The following is a 19,224-nucleotide window of genomic DNA, read 5'->3' as shown; positions in this document are numbered from 1 at the left end:
ACTCGTGGACTCGAGTATAATTAATTCAATTTATTAATAAACCTAACGCTTCCTCATACACGTAGGGCACGTGTAAGCTGTAGTAGTGAGCCAAAGGAGGATCACTACACCTGGTAGCACTTTGTCGTTCGCCCAACGGCCGACTGCTTGACGTTCGTACGAGGTGTACGAACGTAGAGCCGAGAACCACATGAGTACGGAGGTGCCCATGGAGATCTCCAACACGCCTGCAACCCATGTTGCACGCGCTGACTGCCCCCACCTGTCTGACCCAGAGTGGGAAGCCCTTCAACAGTCATTGGAAAAGCAGCGATAGCCACGATGCTGCGTACGCTATCGCCAACAGAGCGACATGGTGTAGCAGCGCGATGCTGCTCCCTCAGCGACGGCGTCGTCGGGGACGACACCGCGTGCTCAATCATTGAAATTGAGCGTAAGCAATTACGTGGGAAGAGAGGGCGAGCCTCTCCTCCGATGGCTTGTCGAGCTCGACACAGCCATAGCGGCTCGACGCATCGTCGACCCGCTGTCGAAGGTCGCGTTCGCCATGTCCTGCCTTGGCGGACGCGCAAGCAGTTGGGCATACGGACGCCGAACTTACGTGCTTCAGCACGTATGGTGTGTTCAAGGAGGAGATCAGACAAGCGTTTGAGCCTCCGCGAAACGAGTTCCGGTCGGGGGCGGTGTTCCTCGACCTACAGCAGGGTAAGCATGACGTCCATGCTTATGCGCAGAGTGCACGGTACTTGGTCTTGAACATCGTGACCGACCCGTTAGACGAATCGACCGAGGTCGTCACGTTCATGAAGGGATTAATAGATGGGTCTGTGAAGACCTATCACTTCCGAGACTCTCGAATCTGCACTCAATCTTGCTATAAACGAGGCGTTGAACCTGCTGTAGCCTAAACTCCATGCAAACGTGCCGAGGCTGCAACCGCGCCCGGTAGTTAGAACGGGGGTCCGGAACCGATGGACCTCTCGAATGCAACGGCTGTTGGTCACCAGCAGCAAGGAAATATTTTGCGATGCTTCCGTTGCGGAAGGATCGGTCACTTTGCCAGGAGTGCACAGCTCCCATGCCCCTGGAGGTCGCCGTCGTGGCGATGCTGGGCATCGCCGCGGACCAACAAAAAACGCGAACATCCAGTAGGCGCGGGGCGCCCTACTGGTAATACAGTACGCGTGCCGACATCGGGCACGCGACACTGAGGACTGCAGCCTCCAGTGAGATTAGTTCTCGCTGCAAGAAACAAGATGACAGGCCGAACCTAGTCATCTTAAAGATTTACTCGAAGAGAGCGAACGACTCTCTTCGAGCTTTGGCACGTTGAACAACTTTGTTCGACTACGGAGCTTGCCGAGTCTTGAGGTCGAGGAAGTACAAGTACCTCGAAGTCTTCTGGAAGTCCGATTGGCAACGGGCACCATCGTGAAGACGGAGAAGCGCGTCGTGAGCGTGCGCTTCTCGTACAAACAAGGAATGTTTGTCGCACACTTCGTCGTCCTGGACCTGAACGAAACGTAATGGACATGTCATGGCTTGCACGGCATGATCTGGTCATTGACTGGAAGAAGCGCACGCTCGCGCTTTTCGGTCGCAGTAGCGGAACTGAGAGCGATGGCCGGTTACCTCAGCGTTCGCGCCAGCAGGTGAGCACAACTCGCCAGTCGAGACACCACTCGATACTGCTGTCCCGGAGTGCCCAGGAGGTGCGCGAGGGCGCGCACAAGTGAGACACATGTCAGAAGAAAACGGTGTACTGGCTCCGGGAGACAACACTCACATTGAAGTGTTTAAGGGACAGTCCCTAACCCGAAGAGGTCAGGTCGACGACGACGCACCCTCGGTCATGAGGGGCTCCGCCAATGAATGGCGTCGAGGTGACAAAGGCGTGCCAAGTCCGGGAGTTGACGCTGCAAACAGTGCAAACGGTTGCAAACGTACCGCACTGACGCAATTTGCATGCTGTCGTGCAGCCGAGTTGCACAACGAAGCGCCACGCGATCAAGCCGGGCTTGATATCGCGCGCCGTGGATAGGGTTCGCTGGTGAACAACGGTCCACGGCCGGGTCTGGACAAGTAGAACCACGGAGCCGGGCTCCGCACGACAAGACGACGGCGCATGCGAAGAACGCTGCGCAAGTCTCGGTCCGGGACCGAGACGCCACAAGAGCAGTCTGCCGGGCAGACTGAGGCGGTGGCGCCGGACGTCGAGACGCTGAGCGTCTTGACGCGCACCGATACTGGGTTCCAGTATCGTGAAATGGAACTCGCTAATCCTTCGACGACGGCGTCGGAGTTGACTTCGCTTCCAGTCATGAGCTGGAAGCGCTTCACGCGCGACTTGCACGATGGACGCATCGAACAGGTCTGCGTTCTTTCGAACAGCGAAAGAACGGAGAGCGAGAGCAAAGAGCTGAGGCAGCTCTTCATTGGGAAGTACCACTGAGAGTGAAGACAATCTCAGTGCGAAGACGAAGCGAGAGCGCTTCGAGGAACAAGGCTGGCCCTCTCTGAAGTCGAGTCCCTATTACGAATTGTTGAGGGAGTACAAAGACGTACTCGCGGAAGAGATTCCTGTGGAGCTTCCGCAGGACATACAGCACGAAGTACTGTGTCACGCGGCAGTGGCCACTGCCGCGAGAAAATAAAAGCAATCGACGACTTCTTTGAAAGTCGTCGCAAAGCAGGACAAGTGCGGGAGTCAAAGTCCCCGCACAGTGCTCCGACGTTCTGTGTCAAAAAGCCACAACGCCGATGGCGCATCGTTCATGGCTACAACAAGCTGAACGATGCGACGGTACTGGCGCAGACGCCGATACCACGAAAGATGTCATCATCGATTCGATGGCCGGGAGCACCGTTTACAGTGCTCTCGACTTGCGAGATGGATTCGATCAAATCCTAATGCGTGAGAGCGATAGCCCCCTCACGACAAGAGCACGCCAAGTGAAATACTCTGGGAGTGGCTGGTAATGCCGCGGGGGTTTAAGAACGCCCTGCGACCGTCAACAGGTGCGTGACGGACTTGCTGCGCTCGGTGCGCGACTTTGCACCGAGCTACTTCGATGACGTGTTCATCCACAGCCGGGCCGAGGACGGAAAGCGCGACGTTCAGATGAACCGGGTGCATCTCCGGAAACTACTTGAGCTTATGCGAAAGCATAAGCTCTACGCGAACCTGAAGAAGTGCATCTTCGGGGCGAGCGAGATACCCGTCCTCGGGTGTCTCGTAGGAAAGAATGGTGTTCGCCCTGACCCGGAAAAGGTCAGAGTGATAAATGAATGGCCAACGCCTTCAAGTGTCAAGGAACTGAGGCAGTTCCTTGGCCGGCCACGCTTGTGTAAGTACGTGGAGGATTACGCGGGCAAGATCCGCCCGCTGTCACAGCTTCTTAACAAGGAAGCTGTGTGGAATTGGACAACCGATTGCCAAAAGGCATTCGATGCAGTCAAGCGGGGCTTGACTGAGGCGCCGATCTTGGCAGTGGCTGACCAAGATCGCCCATTTCACGTAGTGTGTGACGCATCCGATTTCGCGATTGGATGTGTGTTGATGCAGCACGATCGCGAAGGCCGTGGTCGTGTCGTCTACTACCAGTCGAGTCAGCTGAAGCCAGCTGAGCGAAACTATCCGGTGCATGACAAGGAACTCCTTGCCATGAAGTATGCACTCGCGAAATTCCAAGTGTATTTACTTGGAAGTAGACCGTTCGTGGTCTACACCGACCATGCATCACTGCGAACCGCAATGAAGTCGCCATATATTTCAAAGAATGGCGAGATGGCTCTCATTCTTTGCGGAGTATACCTTCCGGGTCGAATACAAACCCGGAATATTGAATGCGGTGGCCGACGCGTTATCACGTCGGACGGATTATGCAGGAGCTGCTGACGTCAATTCGATTGACGCCATGCGAGCGAGCACACCGTCCTCGTCTTTGCTGGACGACGTTAAGGCCGCGTACGCTCACGACGCGGACACGAAGCTCTTGCTGGCCTATGGCACAGCACCTTCTGACAAGGCTCGTCAGCAGCTGCCCAAGCACCTTCGTGCGCGTGCACACCGCTATCGGGTGCACGACGGACTGCTGCTTTACAATGCAGTCGACGACAACGCGGTCTATGTTGTCGCGCCGGACGACCATGACCTGCGACTCACGATCATGTACGAGTATCACGATGCCCCGGCCGCGGGACAACTTGGACGTGAGAAGAACGTATGTCTTCTCACGGGTGACTTCTACTAGCACCACCAGCACAAATAGGTACGAAGCACGTCCGTGCTTGCGAGGTGTGCCAACGAAGCCTGGGCCATTCGCGCAGGCTCCTTTGCAATCACTACCGACTCCGTCGGAGTGTTGGAAGTCCATGTCCTTGGACTTCGTCTTTGGTCTTCCTCCGGACAGCGGAGGGAATGCCGGTGTTGTTATCTTCGTCGACTGCTTCAGCAAGATGGTGCATCTTGCTGCGGTGCCGGCAGAAGTGACAACGAAGCAGACGGCCCGTCTGTTCGTCGACATGGTGTTCAAACACCATGGCATGTCGACCGACATCGTGTCGGATCGGGATCCGCTATTCACAGCGCACCTGTGGCAAGAAGTGTGCATACTTCTTGGGAGCCAGCTTTCTATTTCGACTGAGGATCATCCGCCCACAGACGGTCAAACCGAGCGAGTGAATCCCGTGCCCGTTGATATTTTGAAGAGTTACGCTCACTCGTTCCAATACCGGAACGAGTGTTTGTCGATGGCAGAGTTTGCTATCAACAACTCAGTGCATGCCGGGCATACACCGTTCTACGTGAATGCCATGCGGCATCCACGTCTACCGAGTTTACTCGGAGCTCATGGAAGAGTCCGATGTAATAATCGCGGCTTTGATGCGTCTCCGCATCAAAGTGCTGTTCGGCAGTCACGGCGTCATCTTTGATGGCGCTGCATACGCCCAGCGGCACCTCATTCGGAGGTACCGAGTTCCCATACCGGTCCGCGATCTCAGACGCGTACGGCATCCACGGATCGCGCGCTGCAATTGCAGCGCGCGGAGAACTGAGAGCCCCAGAGGAAGCGAGTGGGGTATCACTCTCAGTTCGCGAACGCTTCGAACTCGAAGCGTCCGATTCGTCCCCTTGACGCGGGCGAATAATCTTAGCGTGGGGGCTGAGCGACTCGCTCGACACTGAGTCTTTGCGCTTAGAGGACGAGTCCTTCTCGTCCTCCATGTCTTCATCGTCGTCGCCGAAGTCGACGACGTCGCCATACTTCGCCTTCTGGCGTTCGAAGTAGTCATCCATGGAGAGGTGACTCTCCACCGACTTCGGAGTCTTCTTTTCTTGAGGCGCGCTCATCGTTGAATGAGCGCGGATTTCTTCTCCAAACCCGGAGAATTGACGAATGGTCAATTCAGAGATTGACGTGCGGGGACCCCGCGCGTCTAACCTTAAGGGGGGGGATGGTGTAACGGGGTTACACGCACAAGTGGCTACAAGCCACTTGTGATTTTAACAGATAAGATATCTGTTAAAAGTTTTAGATACTTCCTCACCTTGGTGTAAGTCACACCAACGGATACATTGAAGTGGTCCACCACCACAATGAGTGGTCCACATCTACCCAAAGATCCTATTGGTAGAAAGCGGCATCTTTCTACCAATTAGAGACGTGCATATTGGCGGGGCTCTGACAGCCAGCCGCTGTCAATCCCTTTCATAGATGATAAACAGTTGTAGCAGATTTAGGAGGAAGATCAATTTACAAACAATACAGTTCTCATTTTACCTTAAACTAGCTACTTGGTGTCTTTGTTTTATTTATATTATACTTGTGCAGTCAAGTATAATAATTCAAATTATTAATAAACCTAACGCTTCCGCATACAAGTGACGCTCGTGTAAGCGAAAGTAGTGAGCCAAAGTAGGCCCACTACAGCACGGGGTTAACCCACGCGAGGTCAAATTTTTAATCAGTCTGTAATAACATAATTACCTTCCGTTCACTTGAAGTTTGTATCGGAAAGGAGGGCACAACTGGGGCGCTTCTTTTTTTTTGCCTCCTGTCCAGGCACCACTTTCAAACGATGAATGCAAACCGTTATCCTTCGCCAAATCCGACCAAACATTCAGCGTAGGTAACCGACATTCTGAATCTCTCTCTAAGCCTCGGTAACCTGTTGGATGCTGCAGCAGCTCATATTAATTTTACGGAGCTTGATGTGGATTCGTCTTGTGAGTGCGTGCAGAATCCTCCATGAGAACAGAGTTCGATTGACGAGATCGTGGCCTGATGCAAGGTATTCGTATCTGGATGGGAGGTTGCAGGACTAACACGGTGCTCATGTCATTGCCAAATAGTAATTGCGTCGTTTTCTTAACTTTTTTATACAAATTATCCATCATGTCGATAAGATAATACTACTGAAAGGAGAATTGAGCGATACGAATATACGCAAATGTTGCTACTACCTACTAATTACTCGCTAAAGGAAATACTCATACCAACTACCCGTTGAATGGAGTTTGGCGTCAGGCTTTGATATGTTCTGAGCAGGCCGCGCAAAACCGCTGCCACCGCATTCCCTAAAACTGCTGTCACAACGATGTCAGAAAGGAAAACCGATCACTAGGAATAGTTTATCGTTGACGATGCAGATACTGTGACGACTATCTGTGCAGCGGCGGCCAAAACGAGAAGTGATGAGGTTGCCGCCCCACGAAGTTCAGGCAGTTGGGAGCGAAGCTCCCACGGACTGCCCTACTCTGCGTTTATACTAAAGTTTGTATAGTAGTAAATCCTACCCTAAAACATACCCTAAAATACAGTAACAACTGTTACACTCACCCATCCTCCAGGAGTCGTCCGTCCGTGAATAGCCAGTCAATCGGAAATTTGCTCGGGTGCGCCACAGTGGTCCCGGTGGCATTTGAACGGCTCCAAAGTTCCAATGCTTCATATGACGCTTGGTTCGGGAGGGGCTGGTCCCTCTCTGAGGTTGCCGCCGGTTGAGACCATGGTCCAGCAAAGCTCCGAGCAAGAGGTGCTCGTGCCACCACTTCAGGGAAGAGTGGTGGCTGAGCCACATTACGGTCTTGGCCTCGTGCCTGACCTGCTCGCTGCTGCTGGTGTCATCGAACCGCCGCCGCGTGTGCTTGAGCGGTCTTGCCAGATCGACACGCTCGGTGGCATGACCGAGGAAGAACTGACCGAGTTCCTGGGTTCCCATTTGCCCATGTCGCTGCTCAACGATATCTCCACGGCCTCCCAAACGGTGAATCCAGTCTCTAGCTGTGCTGCTCTGCCTTCTCCAGTGGTCTCTGCGACTTCGCTTCGCTCGGCTTCGCCTCCACCGTCGCCTGATGGTGGGCCTTCGTCTCCACGCAACTCGGACTCGGGTGAGTCGGTTGCCGAGACTGTGATTTCACCGGAATCTCCTGCGCCTTCGGCTCCAGCGTTATCTCCTGCTGTGGATCCCAGCGCCGTTGACAATTACTGGGTTAACGAACCGCCTGCTTGGATCGTTGGCGTTGATCAAGACGAGCTTGATGACCCTTTTTCGGCATACAACTTGCTGCTAGAAGCCAAGGAAATCACCGAGCGTCTGCTGCTGCCTGCGCCTCCGGAGCGTCACCCATCACGGCCACACGCTAAGAATTGCTTCAATGCAGATGATCCGTATGACCCGGAGCAGATTTGGCAAGTGCGTCGTCTCATCGATCGGTATGGAGAGCCTCCGGACGTCGCGTTCCTGGTCGAGTGGGAGACCGATGATCTGCAGTTGACATGGGAGTGGCCTGGAAATCTCGAGGGTGTATACTGGTGCATGAACCAGATCAACCAGTGGATCGAGTCCGGCAAGCGCGTTACCTTCACCAAGTTCTTTGAGCAACACTTTCGTGGAGCTGGAGCGTCGAAGACAATTTTGTGCTTCCTCTACTCGTTTCAAGCAGCTTGTTATGGACTTGACTGGGATGGTCTTGTGAATCATGGTCACTGGGACCGGTTCTGCCGTGCAAGGAACAGCACGTTCCCATGTGGCGTTCTTACAAGGGACATCGATGCTTTCTTCAACTACGTCCGTGGTGAACGTGTTCCGCTGGACTATGTCAGCTTGTTCAAGGTGTTCCAGAAGTCTTCTATGACAACTCCTGCTGAGCTGGAACGTAAAGCGCTTGAGCTTCCGTCCGGCTGTTACATCGTCCACGCTGCTCAGCACTTCGTTGAGCATTGCTTCACGCTCGTGGTGACCAAGACGGACTCCAAGCAATCGGCGATGATATACGATGCCTACGATGACAGCGCGGACCCTCCTTGCAAGTTGGAGCCTGTGCGCAAGTTGGGATGGCTTAATCGTGTCTATGCCATCTATCGCATTGCTCCAGCAGTTCCCAAGGTTCCCAAGAAATCGAAGATGTCCAAGAAGCAAAGATTGCGCAAGAAGGCCAAGCATAGCCACAACTAGGACATGCATGAGCCTTAATACGTGTAGGCCTTGAGCCCCCTTTCATTGTTGCTTGGTTCTTCTTCGCCGCTTCAAGCGTCTGTTAGCTTCGAACTCTGCAATCAAATCAGGAACTTGACTTAGATTCTCCACCGGTTCCCAAGTGGGTTCCTCTTCGCCCACTCACTCCACAAGAAATTGCGTCCGTTGTTTGTGATGACGCTTCTTAAGTAGTCGCTTGACTAGTTGACCGACACTTCCATCCGCAAGAATCACATCACAGGGTCTTGATAATCTTGATGGTTCAATGTACAGCTTCAGTGATCAAGTGTTAAACACTGGGTGGAGCTTGTTGCCTGCTTGAATATTCAGCTCGCAGGCGTGATTGTGCACGTTCCGCACGACGGTATACGGACCAATCCACTTAGGCCCAACCTTAGTCGAGTTGGGTAGCCCAGTATGTTTTGGGTCCAAATGTTGAGTACTCAGGTACACTCGGTCGCCAACATCAAATGTTTGTTCCACACGGTTGCGATCGTATACATCTCGCATTCGTTCTTGCGCCTGCGCGAGTGCCTCACGGCAGCGCAGTAAGATGGATGCTTGACGATCCAAAACGTCAGATCCACGTCGACTTGACGGCACCTTAGCGAGCTTTTCAGCTGCTAGTTGAAGTGGGTTCAACGGGATGTAGCCCAGATCAGCTTTAAATGGTGCAAGCTTGGTGCTTGAGTTGATTGTGGAGTTGACTGCAAACTCAGCGTTGGCAAGATGGATATCCCAGTCATCTTGCAAAGGTCCAATGAAGCGTCGCAAATACTCTTCCAGAGTTCGGTTCATTCGCTCCGTCTGTCCGTCACCTTGAGCTCGATGAGCGACCGTCATGCTAAGCTTGGTCCCGATGGATTTGAAAACATGTTGCAAAAAAGCTGAGACGAACTTCCTGTCACGATCGGAAACAATGTTGGTCGGCATACCTTGGAGCTTCCAGATGTGATTCACGAACAATTGAGCGACACCTTCTGCTGTCACGGTTTTCGTGGTCGACACGAAGTGACATCTCTTCGTGAGGCGATCCACAACAACCCATATGGAATCGACCTTGTTCTTCGTCCGAGGTTAGTCAGTGATAAAGTCCATAGAGATGGATCTCCGTCGTTCATCTGGGATACTTAGAGGCTCGAGCAGACCTGGTGGTTTGGCTAGCCGAGGCTTGTTGCGTCTGCATTGCTCACAATCCGCGATGAACTTCTGGATCGACGCTAACATCTTTGACCAGTACCACCGTCTAGCGAGAGTCAGGTATGTCCGTTCCGCACCTGGGTGTCCACCATAATTGGAGTCGTGGCACTTGCTGATGATCTCGTTCCGAAGCTTAACATCGTTTGGAACGACAACACGGGGTACGTCGTCTGCAGGAGTTTGGTACCAGAGCAAGCCATTGTCCTCTGTGTACAGCCGGTACTTCTTCCGTTGCTCACGCTTGTCTTTTTGCTTCATCGATTCGGAACGCTGCTTGATAGTGCGATTCGGAACGCTGCTTGATAGTGCAATTATGGCTTGGCTCTCACGATCTTTCACGTACGCCGCTTTGATTTTGTTGACAAGTTCGGTGTTTGAAGTCACTTCGGTGATGGATAAGCTGAACGAAGTGTTGTTGAAACCAGTCACAGTTAAGTCGTGGAAGTACTTCGTTTCGGGCTGTAAGTCAGGTCTTCTGCTCAATGCGTCTGCAATACCGTTCTTCGCTCCAGTAAGATACGAGAACGCTGGTTGGTACTCCGCGAGGATATCATACCATCGCGCGCGTCTGCGGTTAGACATCTTCTGCGTGAATAGACCTTCAAGACTTTTGTGATCGGTCTCGACAATTGGTGGCTTGTCCAAGCAGTAGATCCGGAAAGCAGCCAGCGCGTGAACAATAGCTAGTAGCTCTTGCTGTGGCGTCGGGTAGTTGAGCTCTGCTGCCTTCATCTTTCGACTTGTGTAAGCAATTGGACGCTCAACTCCGTCAACAACCTGAAACAGAACTCCACCAACAGCAAACTTGCTGGCATCCGTCCGCAGATGCATTGGCTGATTGAAATCCGGGAGATGCACGGGTGGATTACACAGCCGTCGTTTGAGCTCCTTGAAGTTCTTCAATTGTTCGTCGTTGAAGTGGATCTTGGCATTCCTCTTCTTTTGTTTCTTGAGCAGATTAAACATGGTTGCTGTCAAAGCGGCATACTCGGGACAAAAGCGCTGAACGTAGCCAGTGAGACCAAGAAAACTATGGAGCTCTTCTTGCGTTCTCGGGACCGGCCAGTCTCGAATCGTCTGCACTTTGTCAGGATCCATCCTTACACCATTGCGTCCCACGAAGTCTCCCAGACATGGAATCTCCGAGGCGCAAAACACACACTTGGCCAGCTTGACATATAGCTTGTTGTCTCGCAGTATATCCAGCGTCTTGCGTAGAGCTTCCAAGTGGACGTTCACGTCTTGTTACTTGGTGAAAATGTAGATATCATCGTAGAAGGATCTTGTATGTTTCAACCGGCGAAACCACTTCGACGTCAACCTGTGCATAGTAGCAGGTGCATTGCAGACTCCCATAGGCAACACTAGGTATTCCCAGAGTCCGTTTGGTGCTTGAAACGCCGTAAATTTGATGTCTTCTTTACGCGTTCGGACTTGGTAGTATGCAGACATCAAATCCATTGTCGAAAAGTAGTAAGCTCCAGCCATGTCGTCCATGATGTCTTCTTTCCTGGTCATTGACACACTCTGTCGGATCGTATTCGAGTTGAGGTACCTGTAGTCGTGGACAATTCGCCACCCGACAGGCTTCAGCACACAGAAAGTTGGCGCTGCGTGAGGACTGATGCTTGGTCGGATGAGCTTCTTCTTGACCATATCTTCTACCCAGCGCACATTTTCACGTTGTTGCTCTGGCGACTGCCGCCATTGCTGACAGTACATTGCCACGTTTGGATCTCGCACATCGATTCGATGCTCGATCTCGCGCTTCTCGGGTAGACCTTCAGGGAGTTCAGGACGGAACACGGTGTCCTTATACTCCTTCAGCAGCTCGTAGGCCGGGTTAGCACGAAAGCTTTCCCAGTCCGTATCCAGATAACGTTGAGCTTTGGCGCTACCAACGTTATCAGGTTGATCGTGCCGTTGTAACGAGCTTGCGACGCGCTTGATCGTATCGTTCGACAAAACCAGCATGAAATCAGGTTCGTCTGGAGTTTTGGTCTTGATTCTCAGGAACTTTCGCAACTTCTTCCGCGTGATGTACTTCGTCTCCACGCCCGCTGCATCAACAACTCCCATCGTGAACATCTTCTCCACGACGCTGTTGTTACCCCCAGCGCTGCTCTTCTCCACAGTGCCTTTATCCGAGGATGACCTCGTGTCACTCCTCTCTGCCGAGTCTCTTTCCGCTGACTCGCGGTCGAGTTGCCCGCAAGCAACTCTCGGGGTATCCTTCTGCTCAGTTTCACCAGCAAGTTCAACCGTGGACCTCACATCCGTTTCCAGCGCGGCGCCTCTACAGGAATCAGGTCTTTTCGCCGACAAGCCTTTCGCTCCGGCAGATCTCCGAAGCCCGGAGGCAATCACCTGTCCGCCTTCCTCGATCGGCCCACTGGTCTTGCTTGCTTGCTCCACTTGCAGGATTTTCGTCCTTGTTCCTTCAATCCGTCGACCGCTCCAGCCGATCATCGGCTGCACATCCTCGAAGAAAGGTACCCCGAGGATACAGTCGAATTCATCTGGAATCGCATAGACAACGGCAACACAGTCGTACGCTTCCTCCAATCCTTGAATTTTGATGAATAGAGCCAATAGCTCTAACTCAGCTTCAACCACTTGGTTGTCTCCCAGCTTGACGCGTATGCTCTTTTCGCTGAACTTTGTCGTCGAAAGTTGGTTCTTCTCTACCCAATGTTTGGACACGTACACCGCTATAGCTCCGCTGTCCAACAGCATAGTGGGTGTCGTGAAGCTCTTGTTGCCGACGCTAATCTCGCCACCAACGGAGAATAGCGGACGCGACTTGTACACGAGAGGGTTTTCACTCAGCACATTGATGCTGATATTCTCCAACGTTAATGCTCCAGTTACTCTCTTGACCACGGCAGGACCCTCATTCACTGACGCGGTTTGTCGTTTCCCTGCTCGCCTTGTTTCATGTTCCACGCGTAGCAGTCGGGCTTGATGTGACCGGTTTCTTACAGTAGAAGCACGTGCAAGTCTCTTTACCGCCCTTGGGTTTCGCGCTGGGTTTGAAGCGACCCTTTCCACGGAAAGGTTTCCCATTGTTCCGCCCTCCTTGGTTAGCTTCTTGCCCAGTCGAAGCCTTCTTGTTGTCTAGATGAACTTGGCGAGTACGGGCTTCCTCGACGTAGTGGGTCACCTCGTACTTGACTGCAAGGTCCATCGCTTCACTTAGTTTCGCTGGGTTTCGCAGCTTCGCGTAGCTGCGCGTGCCCTGCCTGAGACCGTTTGCGTAGTTCAGGACTTGGTCTAGCTCGCTCATGCCTTCGGCACGGAAGATGAGAGCACTGTAATCTCCGTTGTATGACTCGATGTCGGCTGTCTGTTTGAGCCGTTGAAGCTTGGCACGGAGCGAGGCTTGATAGTTCGACGACTCGAAGTGTTTGAGTGCATGCTCACAGAAATTCCCCCATGTGTACTCGTCCACTCCTGTCGCCGACGACCAATGCAGGAACCATCCGGCCGCGGGTTTCTCCATCGCAGATCCGGCGATTCTTGGCAGTCTTGCGCTTGTGTCTTCAACTTGGATTCCGTTGATCCGGCACGCGTTCTCAATCTGGCATAGCCATTCTCTCACGTCTTCACCACGCTTGCCCTTGAACTTAGGAAGGTTGTTTGGGACCTTGGATCGAACGGCGACCAACTGGTTGAGTCGGTCGATCCAAGGCACGTAACTGTGCATTCGTAGGAGGCATCGTCTTCTTGAACCGGGGCTGGGACCAACAAGTGCTACCAGTTTATCGTTGACGATGCAGATACTGTGAAGACTATCTGTGCAGCGGCGGCCAAAACGAGAAGTGATGAGGTTGCCGCCCCACGCAGTTCAGGCAGTTGGGAGCGAAGCTCCCACGGACTGCCCTACTCTGCGTTTATACTAAAGTTTGTATAGTAGTAAATCCTACCCTAAAACATACCCTAAAATACAGTAACAACTGTTACAAATAGTGTAGGGGAACTCACTTAGACGTCAAAGCGCCAGCTTCTAGCAGGCTCCGAAATAAGTGCCGAAATTTACACAAGTACCCGGAGCCTTCGCCACCCAAGTAGACCTAGACCGGACGAGAGGCGCCAGCACCTATAACGGTACGTGTAGGTTCCTACAGTAAGATTGTGGTTGAGCATCGTGAATCGAACTTCGATTAGCGAAGATGGCATACTTGTACACACCCAAACTCGACGTGTTTACCATCGGTGTAGTTGTTTACGCTGCCAATGGAGCCTTTGAGACAATCTGTAGGCGTGGGTTCACAGCACATGCTTAAGCAGGGATGGCAAAAAAATGTACATATTTTTAGCCGTAAAAATATAATAAAAATATTTTTCATTTTTATTCGTGTAAGTACGAAAATCAAAACACTTTGGTTTTGTATCGGACACAATCTGAACACCGCGCTCTATTAGGCCGGGCCCAATACTTGCAGACACGCGACGCGGCCATCTCGGCGTCCTAACACACGCGGAAGGCAGGGAACCAGTCCACGCCAATCTCCTCGCAGACGTTCTCCAGCTCCTCTGTGCTCACGTTTAAAAACTTGACGGCCAGGAACTCGTTCTCCGCCACCTGCATCACCTTGGGGGTCACCATCTTGCAGCCACCGCACCGCGGCGCCGAGAACTGCACGGTGATCAGCTGCTTCTCGCTGATGGCGCCGTTGAAGTCCTCGGGTGTCTTGATCTCGATCAGCATGGTCTGCTCCGCCACCTTTGAAGCTTAAGTAGTCCTGCGGCGGCAGCCCACACGTCAGTATGGCGATGAGGCCAGTATTCAGGCAGTTACTGTGTTATGCGGTACTCCAGGTGATCCGTTTCAGCGGGGTTTGATGTATAAAAATGGTACAAATTCATAAAAATGGAAATAAAAATATTTTTTGATATTTTTATTTCGAAAAAATCTTTCCATTTTTTGCCAACCCTGGCATAAGCACCAACTCTCGGTATTATAGTTGTGCAGTAGTACTACAAAAGTGCAACTCAACCCAAAACCTCTCAGTGCTTATTATTACTAACCTCACCTAGATCTCTAAGGAATCTTCTACCAACCACGATATCGCCATCTGCACTTTGTTCGCTGGGGTTATCGGTCCGATGCCTGCTCGGTTGTGTGACTTGACCTCGTCGCGCTCCAGCGCAGATTTCAGCGCTTCCACCATCTCCTCGATCGCGCCCACTACCCTCCTATAATATCGCTCGAACTGCCCCTCCTGCACCAATCGATCACGATGACGCTCCCAGTCTGGGCGGTCACGCTTAACAACTTTCGCATGAGGAAACATAAATGGTCTACTAAGAACGAGCCGAACGCCGCCGCTTCGCGGCGGTGTGTGTGTGGTTAGTTATAGCTGGTTACGCTCGCTGTTCCAGCTCGCTCAACCATTTGCCATATCCCCACTCCGCTTCGCTCGAGAGGGTGTACCATTCGTCCCAACACGTTACGCTCGCTGTTCCAGCTCGCTCCACTACTACGCGATCGTGCTCGGTACTTGTAGGTCCTGCGTGCTTGTAGGTCCTGCGGGCTTGAACGTCCGAAGTGCTTGAACGTCCGAAGTGCTTGAAGGTCCAGCGTTCTTGAAGGTCCGGCAGGTCGCGCCTGAAGGTCGGGCGTGCTTGAAGGTCGAGGGGAGGTGCTTGAAGGTCCTGTCTGAGGTGCTTGGAGGTATAGTATGAAGCGCTGCTTGAAGGTCCTGGAGGGAGTGCTCAAAGGTCCGGCTTCGCCCCTGTCCAGCGCACGTCTTGTATTTCGCGCGCTGTATCGCGAAATGCATGGCACCCCGAATATCAATATATTCTAACAGAGAGGATTTCCGCCAATCATAGAGCAGTAATAATATATTATTATTTAGCTCAGGCCCAGAAGGTCGTCCTCTATGAACTTTAGGGCGCTATAACACGCATGTACTGGTTGCTATACTGTACACGGAGCGCACCGTCGTCGCTGTGTGGCGCTTGTGTCCTGTGGGACTCGCAGCGGCCCCCGACGTCCGAGCACTTCCTCGCTCCGCCGCGCGCGAAATTCAAAAAAGGAAATGTGAGCGCAGAGGCAATATCAGCCAATCACAGCACGAATAAATATAACGCAAGGCTATTTTTGTAATATCGGGCATAGATTAGCCAGTCAAAAGGATGGTGGGATGCCATAGGGCAGGTTACTAATGCGCTAATGCAGGGCCGTAGGGCGATGCGCTACGGTAGGCTAAGGCCCAAAGACAGAGAACGGACTTACGGACAGACAAACACACAGGATACTCTGTTAGTTGTAGTAGACTAGCCGAGCGCCGCCGCTTCGCGGCGGTGGGTGTGGGTTTGGCCACAGTAGTCTGGACCGCCCGCCTCCGCTTCGCTCCGGCGGGCTGGTTGGTTGGCTTATACAATGCTTGACGTTGGGGTATGGGTATGCCCGCCTCCGCTTCGCTCCGGCGGGCGATGGTTTCGTCAAAGGAATGCATTGCTAAAGTGAAACGCACTTCCAAAAGGACATGTATTTATGTAATTATGAAGTGTGTACTGCTGAATGCCTACTCCTCCTAAGCATCTTCGAATATCTGCCTGTACACAATGTTGTCAGTGTATGCACCGTCGTCTTCCTCCAGCTCCGGATACTCGATCAAAGCCTTGAACTTGGACCTGGATGTAACTCTCGACAGCGCCACGTAGAGCTGTCCGTGGGAGAAGCAGGGTGTCGCCAGATACAAACCTAGGTTCTGGACGGTTTGGCCTTGGGCTTTGTTGATGGTCATGGCGAACGCTGGTACAACTGGAAACTGCTTGCGTCGCAAGCGGAAGGGGAATTCGCGCGCGTCCCCATCGCTGACGAAGACGATCCTTGGAATTAGAACGTTTTGGCCTAGGCGCTCGCCAGTCATGATGGTAGCATGAATAACGTGAGGCTTGAGCTGGACAACCCGTAGTCGTGTTCCGTTGCAGAGGCCCAAGTCGGGGTTCAGGTTTCTCATCATCATAATTGGGGCGCCTTCCTTCAATGTAAGCTTGTGTGGAGGAATACCGTTGATAGTCACCGAATGCAACACCTCCGGCTCGAAGAAGTTTCCTTCGTTGTCATCATCCACTGAATCCACCGATAGATACTCGCGGGCCTCCCCGGAGAGTCGTTCAGAGACAGCTTGGTTGATGCGGTGCACCACGGCGTTGGTAGTCGTCAAGATGGTCCTGTTGGCGAAGTACTCGTCCGTAGCAACCTCGGGATCGTTGATGTCGGCGTACATCTTATCAATAATGTTCTTCAAACCCCGTGGAACAGCTCCAGGTGCGATTTCTTCGTCTTCAATGTCGTCTCCTTCTTCGTAGATGTTGTCGATCAGCATATCACGCGGAATCTTCACGAAGTCCCTGCCCAGGGACCTGTTGACCTCGTGTCTACCCTCTCCCACTTGTAGGAGAAACTCCGAGAAAGCTGCGAGCTCTGCGGCGGTGCTTTCGTTACTTGCCGATTGTACACGCATGTTTTCCGTGAGATGCAGCTGCTTGAAGTGTCGCCAGAGCGTAGATGACTTCAGACACGCGTCGATGGTCTCCGCTGGTGTGCCGCGCACTACCACCGGCAAAATCTGTCGGAAGTCACCCGAAAGTACAAATACTTTTCCTCCAAAAGGCTCCTGGTCGTTACCCATGATGTCACGCAAAGACCTGTCGACCGCTTCGAAGGCGTGCCTGTGAGTCATCGGAGCTTCGTCCCAGATAACCAAACTGGCCCGCTCGATCAACATCTTGAGGCGCGATTGTTTATAAATCGCACACGTCGACTTGTCGTTCAGCTTGAGAGGTATCTTGAACGTTGAATGCGCTGTGCGCCCACCCATGAGCAACAGAGAAGCAATTCCACTCGAAGCCACAGCAATCGCGATCTTCCCGGACAGTCGCACCTTCGCCAGGATATGCCGCAGCAGAGTTGATTTTCATGTACCTCCCGGGCCGTCAATAAAGAACAGTTTGTTGCCTTGAACGGGTGCTTCGGCCACATGGATGATTTCGTCGGAAACAGCTCGTTGGCCGTCGTTCAGCTGACCTTCCTGGTCCACAATGGCGTGAAACGTGGAATGCTGGTACCCCTCCAGTTCGCGTTTAATGTGGTTGTTCCGCCACAGCCAATCCAGCACCAGCCGCAGGTATTCGTGCAGCTGAGGGTGGTCTAAGTCCACCACTACGTAGCCACTGATTTGGAGCAGATCGTTAAGGTCCTTGAGTGTGTGGAACCTGATCGTGTATTCCTTCTCCTGTCCTTCCAAGTCTTCGTCTATGAACGCGAAGTCTTGAAAAAGAACCTCGTAGAATCGATTCCACAAGTACGCGAACCTCCGAAACTTGAAAATAAACAATGATCGTCGCGAAGAGCTGGCGGAGTTGGTACGACATCTTGATGGCAGCGGCTTCTTCCATACACGCAATCCATTCTGCGTCGTCTCAAAGTAGCTCAGTTTGGGTGCGGTCTGGCGGTACGATGCATACGTAACACCATCCACTGTCCGAAGCTTGGCAAAAGACTGTGGCGGTGACACAGCAGTACACGCATGTAGAACCTCTCCATGTCCCGAGGGGTCACATGAACCATCCGCCCAACTGCCGCTTGGTATTGTTTGCGACCAACCCATTTCTTTGCATTGTCATCCCATCGGAATGGCTTCGGAATGTCTTGATACACCATTGTCTTCGCAACTTGGTTCACCGGGGCCCCACTCGCACACAGTTCGAAGAAACGGGTCAACACCGTGTGGCGGTCGCGTGTGAGAGCGCGATCCGGATTGTCGCTCGAAAGGAAGGTCACAAATTGCTCGTTCTCCAGGTGGACCGTCAGCTATACATTGGAATGCGTCTTGCCTTGAACGGAGAAGTCGAGAAGCCGCATACATGCCTCTATCGGAGATATATACCTTGCGTTCAGGTACCGAAGAATCTCGTTGGGCTCCATCCTTGCGCCATTCGACTCTCCACCCACCGTTTCCACAGTGATTACAACCTTGTCGGACCCCTTGTAGACGTACTTGTACAGATATTTGACCGCCGTGAGGGCCGTACAAACCTCCACGTTGATATGGCAGTTGTACTTCTGCGAAAGGTAGGGATTGTACGGGACCACCCACCGGTTAATGGTGGCGTTGTCGTACTCCCTTCCCTTGAACGTGAGTACTCCTGGAGGCCGGCGGCGACGTCTGCAGACAGGAAAACCGTTCACGTTTCCTTGAGTAACCTCTACCAACGGCTTCGGGTATCCCTTAGGGCACTTTCTGTCCTTCATGCACGGGCTGGAGGGGTTCGCCGCACCACATGGACCATGCATCATGCATGTGAGAATGGTCTCGTACAACTGGGGGTTGATGTCAGCGTCCGGGAGCTCCGAAGAGCACAACTTGTCGATGATTTGTCTTGTACGCGGCTTGACTTCGTCTGCGAGAATGATTAGAATGTGTGCGTGTGGGAGGCCTCGCTTCTGGAACTCCACTACGTAGATCCGCGCGAGCACACGTCCCAGTACGCCTTCATCCAAGTTTTTCAGCATCGCCGCGAGTT

General features: G+C 52.7%; 3 protein-coding genes across 4 annotated transcripts; 1 reads left to right on the top strand and 2 right to left on the bottom strand.

Moving 5' to 3' along the window:
- Positions 1–7,011: 7,011 nt before the first annotated feature.
- Positions 7,012–8,460, top strand: IUM83_13056 (uncharacterized protein; the record flags this gene model as incomplete). 2 transcript variants are annotated; one of them, XM_067937714.1, is made up of 1 exon in its annotated part: positions 7,012–8,460. In XM_067937714.1, the coding sequence occupies one exon, from the start codon at positions 7,012–7,014 to the stop codon at positions 8,458–8,460; it is 1,449 nt and encodes a 482-aa protein (XP_067795824.1). The 2 variants fall into 2 exon arrangements, with proteins under 2 accessions (XP_067795824.1, XP_067795823.1); XM_067937713.1 differs by having other exon boundaries at positions 7,567–8,460.
- A 1,687-nt stretch (positions 8,461–10,147) lies between these two features.
- IUM83_13055 (Pol Polyprotein) lies at positions 10,148–13,183 on the bottom strand (the record flags this gene model as incomplete). Its single annotated transcript, XM_067937712.1, has 3 exons — positions 10,148–10,169; positions 11,402–12,581; positions 12,664–13,183. 3 exons carry the CDS (start codon positions 13,181–13,183, stop codon positions 10,148–10,150), a joined length of 1,722 nt encoding a protein of 573 aa, XP_067795820.1.
- Positions 13,184–14,152: 969 nt separating this feature from the next.
- On the bottom strand, positions 14,153–14,392 carry IUM83_13054 (putative thioredoxin; the record flags this gene model as incomplete). Its single annotated transcript, XM_067937711.1, has 1 exon — positions 14,153–14,392. One exon carries the CDS (start codon positions 14,390–14,392, stop codon positions 14,153–14,155), a length of 240 nt encoding a protein of 79 aa, XP_067795821.1.
- Between the last annotated feature and the right edge of the window lie 4,832 nt (positions 14,393–19,224).

This window comes from Phytophthora cinnamomi (assembly GCF_018691715.1).
Source record: "Phytophthora cinnamomi strain GKB4 chromosome Unknown Contig19, whole genome shotgun sequence".
Taxonomy (NCBI): Eukaryota; Oomycota; class Peronosporomycetes; order Peronosporales; family Peronosporaceae; genus Phytophthora; species Phytophthora cinnamomi.
The sequence above is the reverse complement of the archived record's forward strand: the minus strand, read 5'-3'. Positions and strand labels throughout refer to the sequence as shown.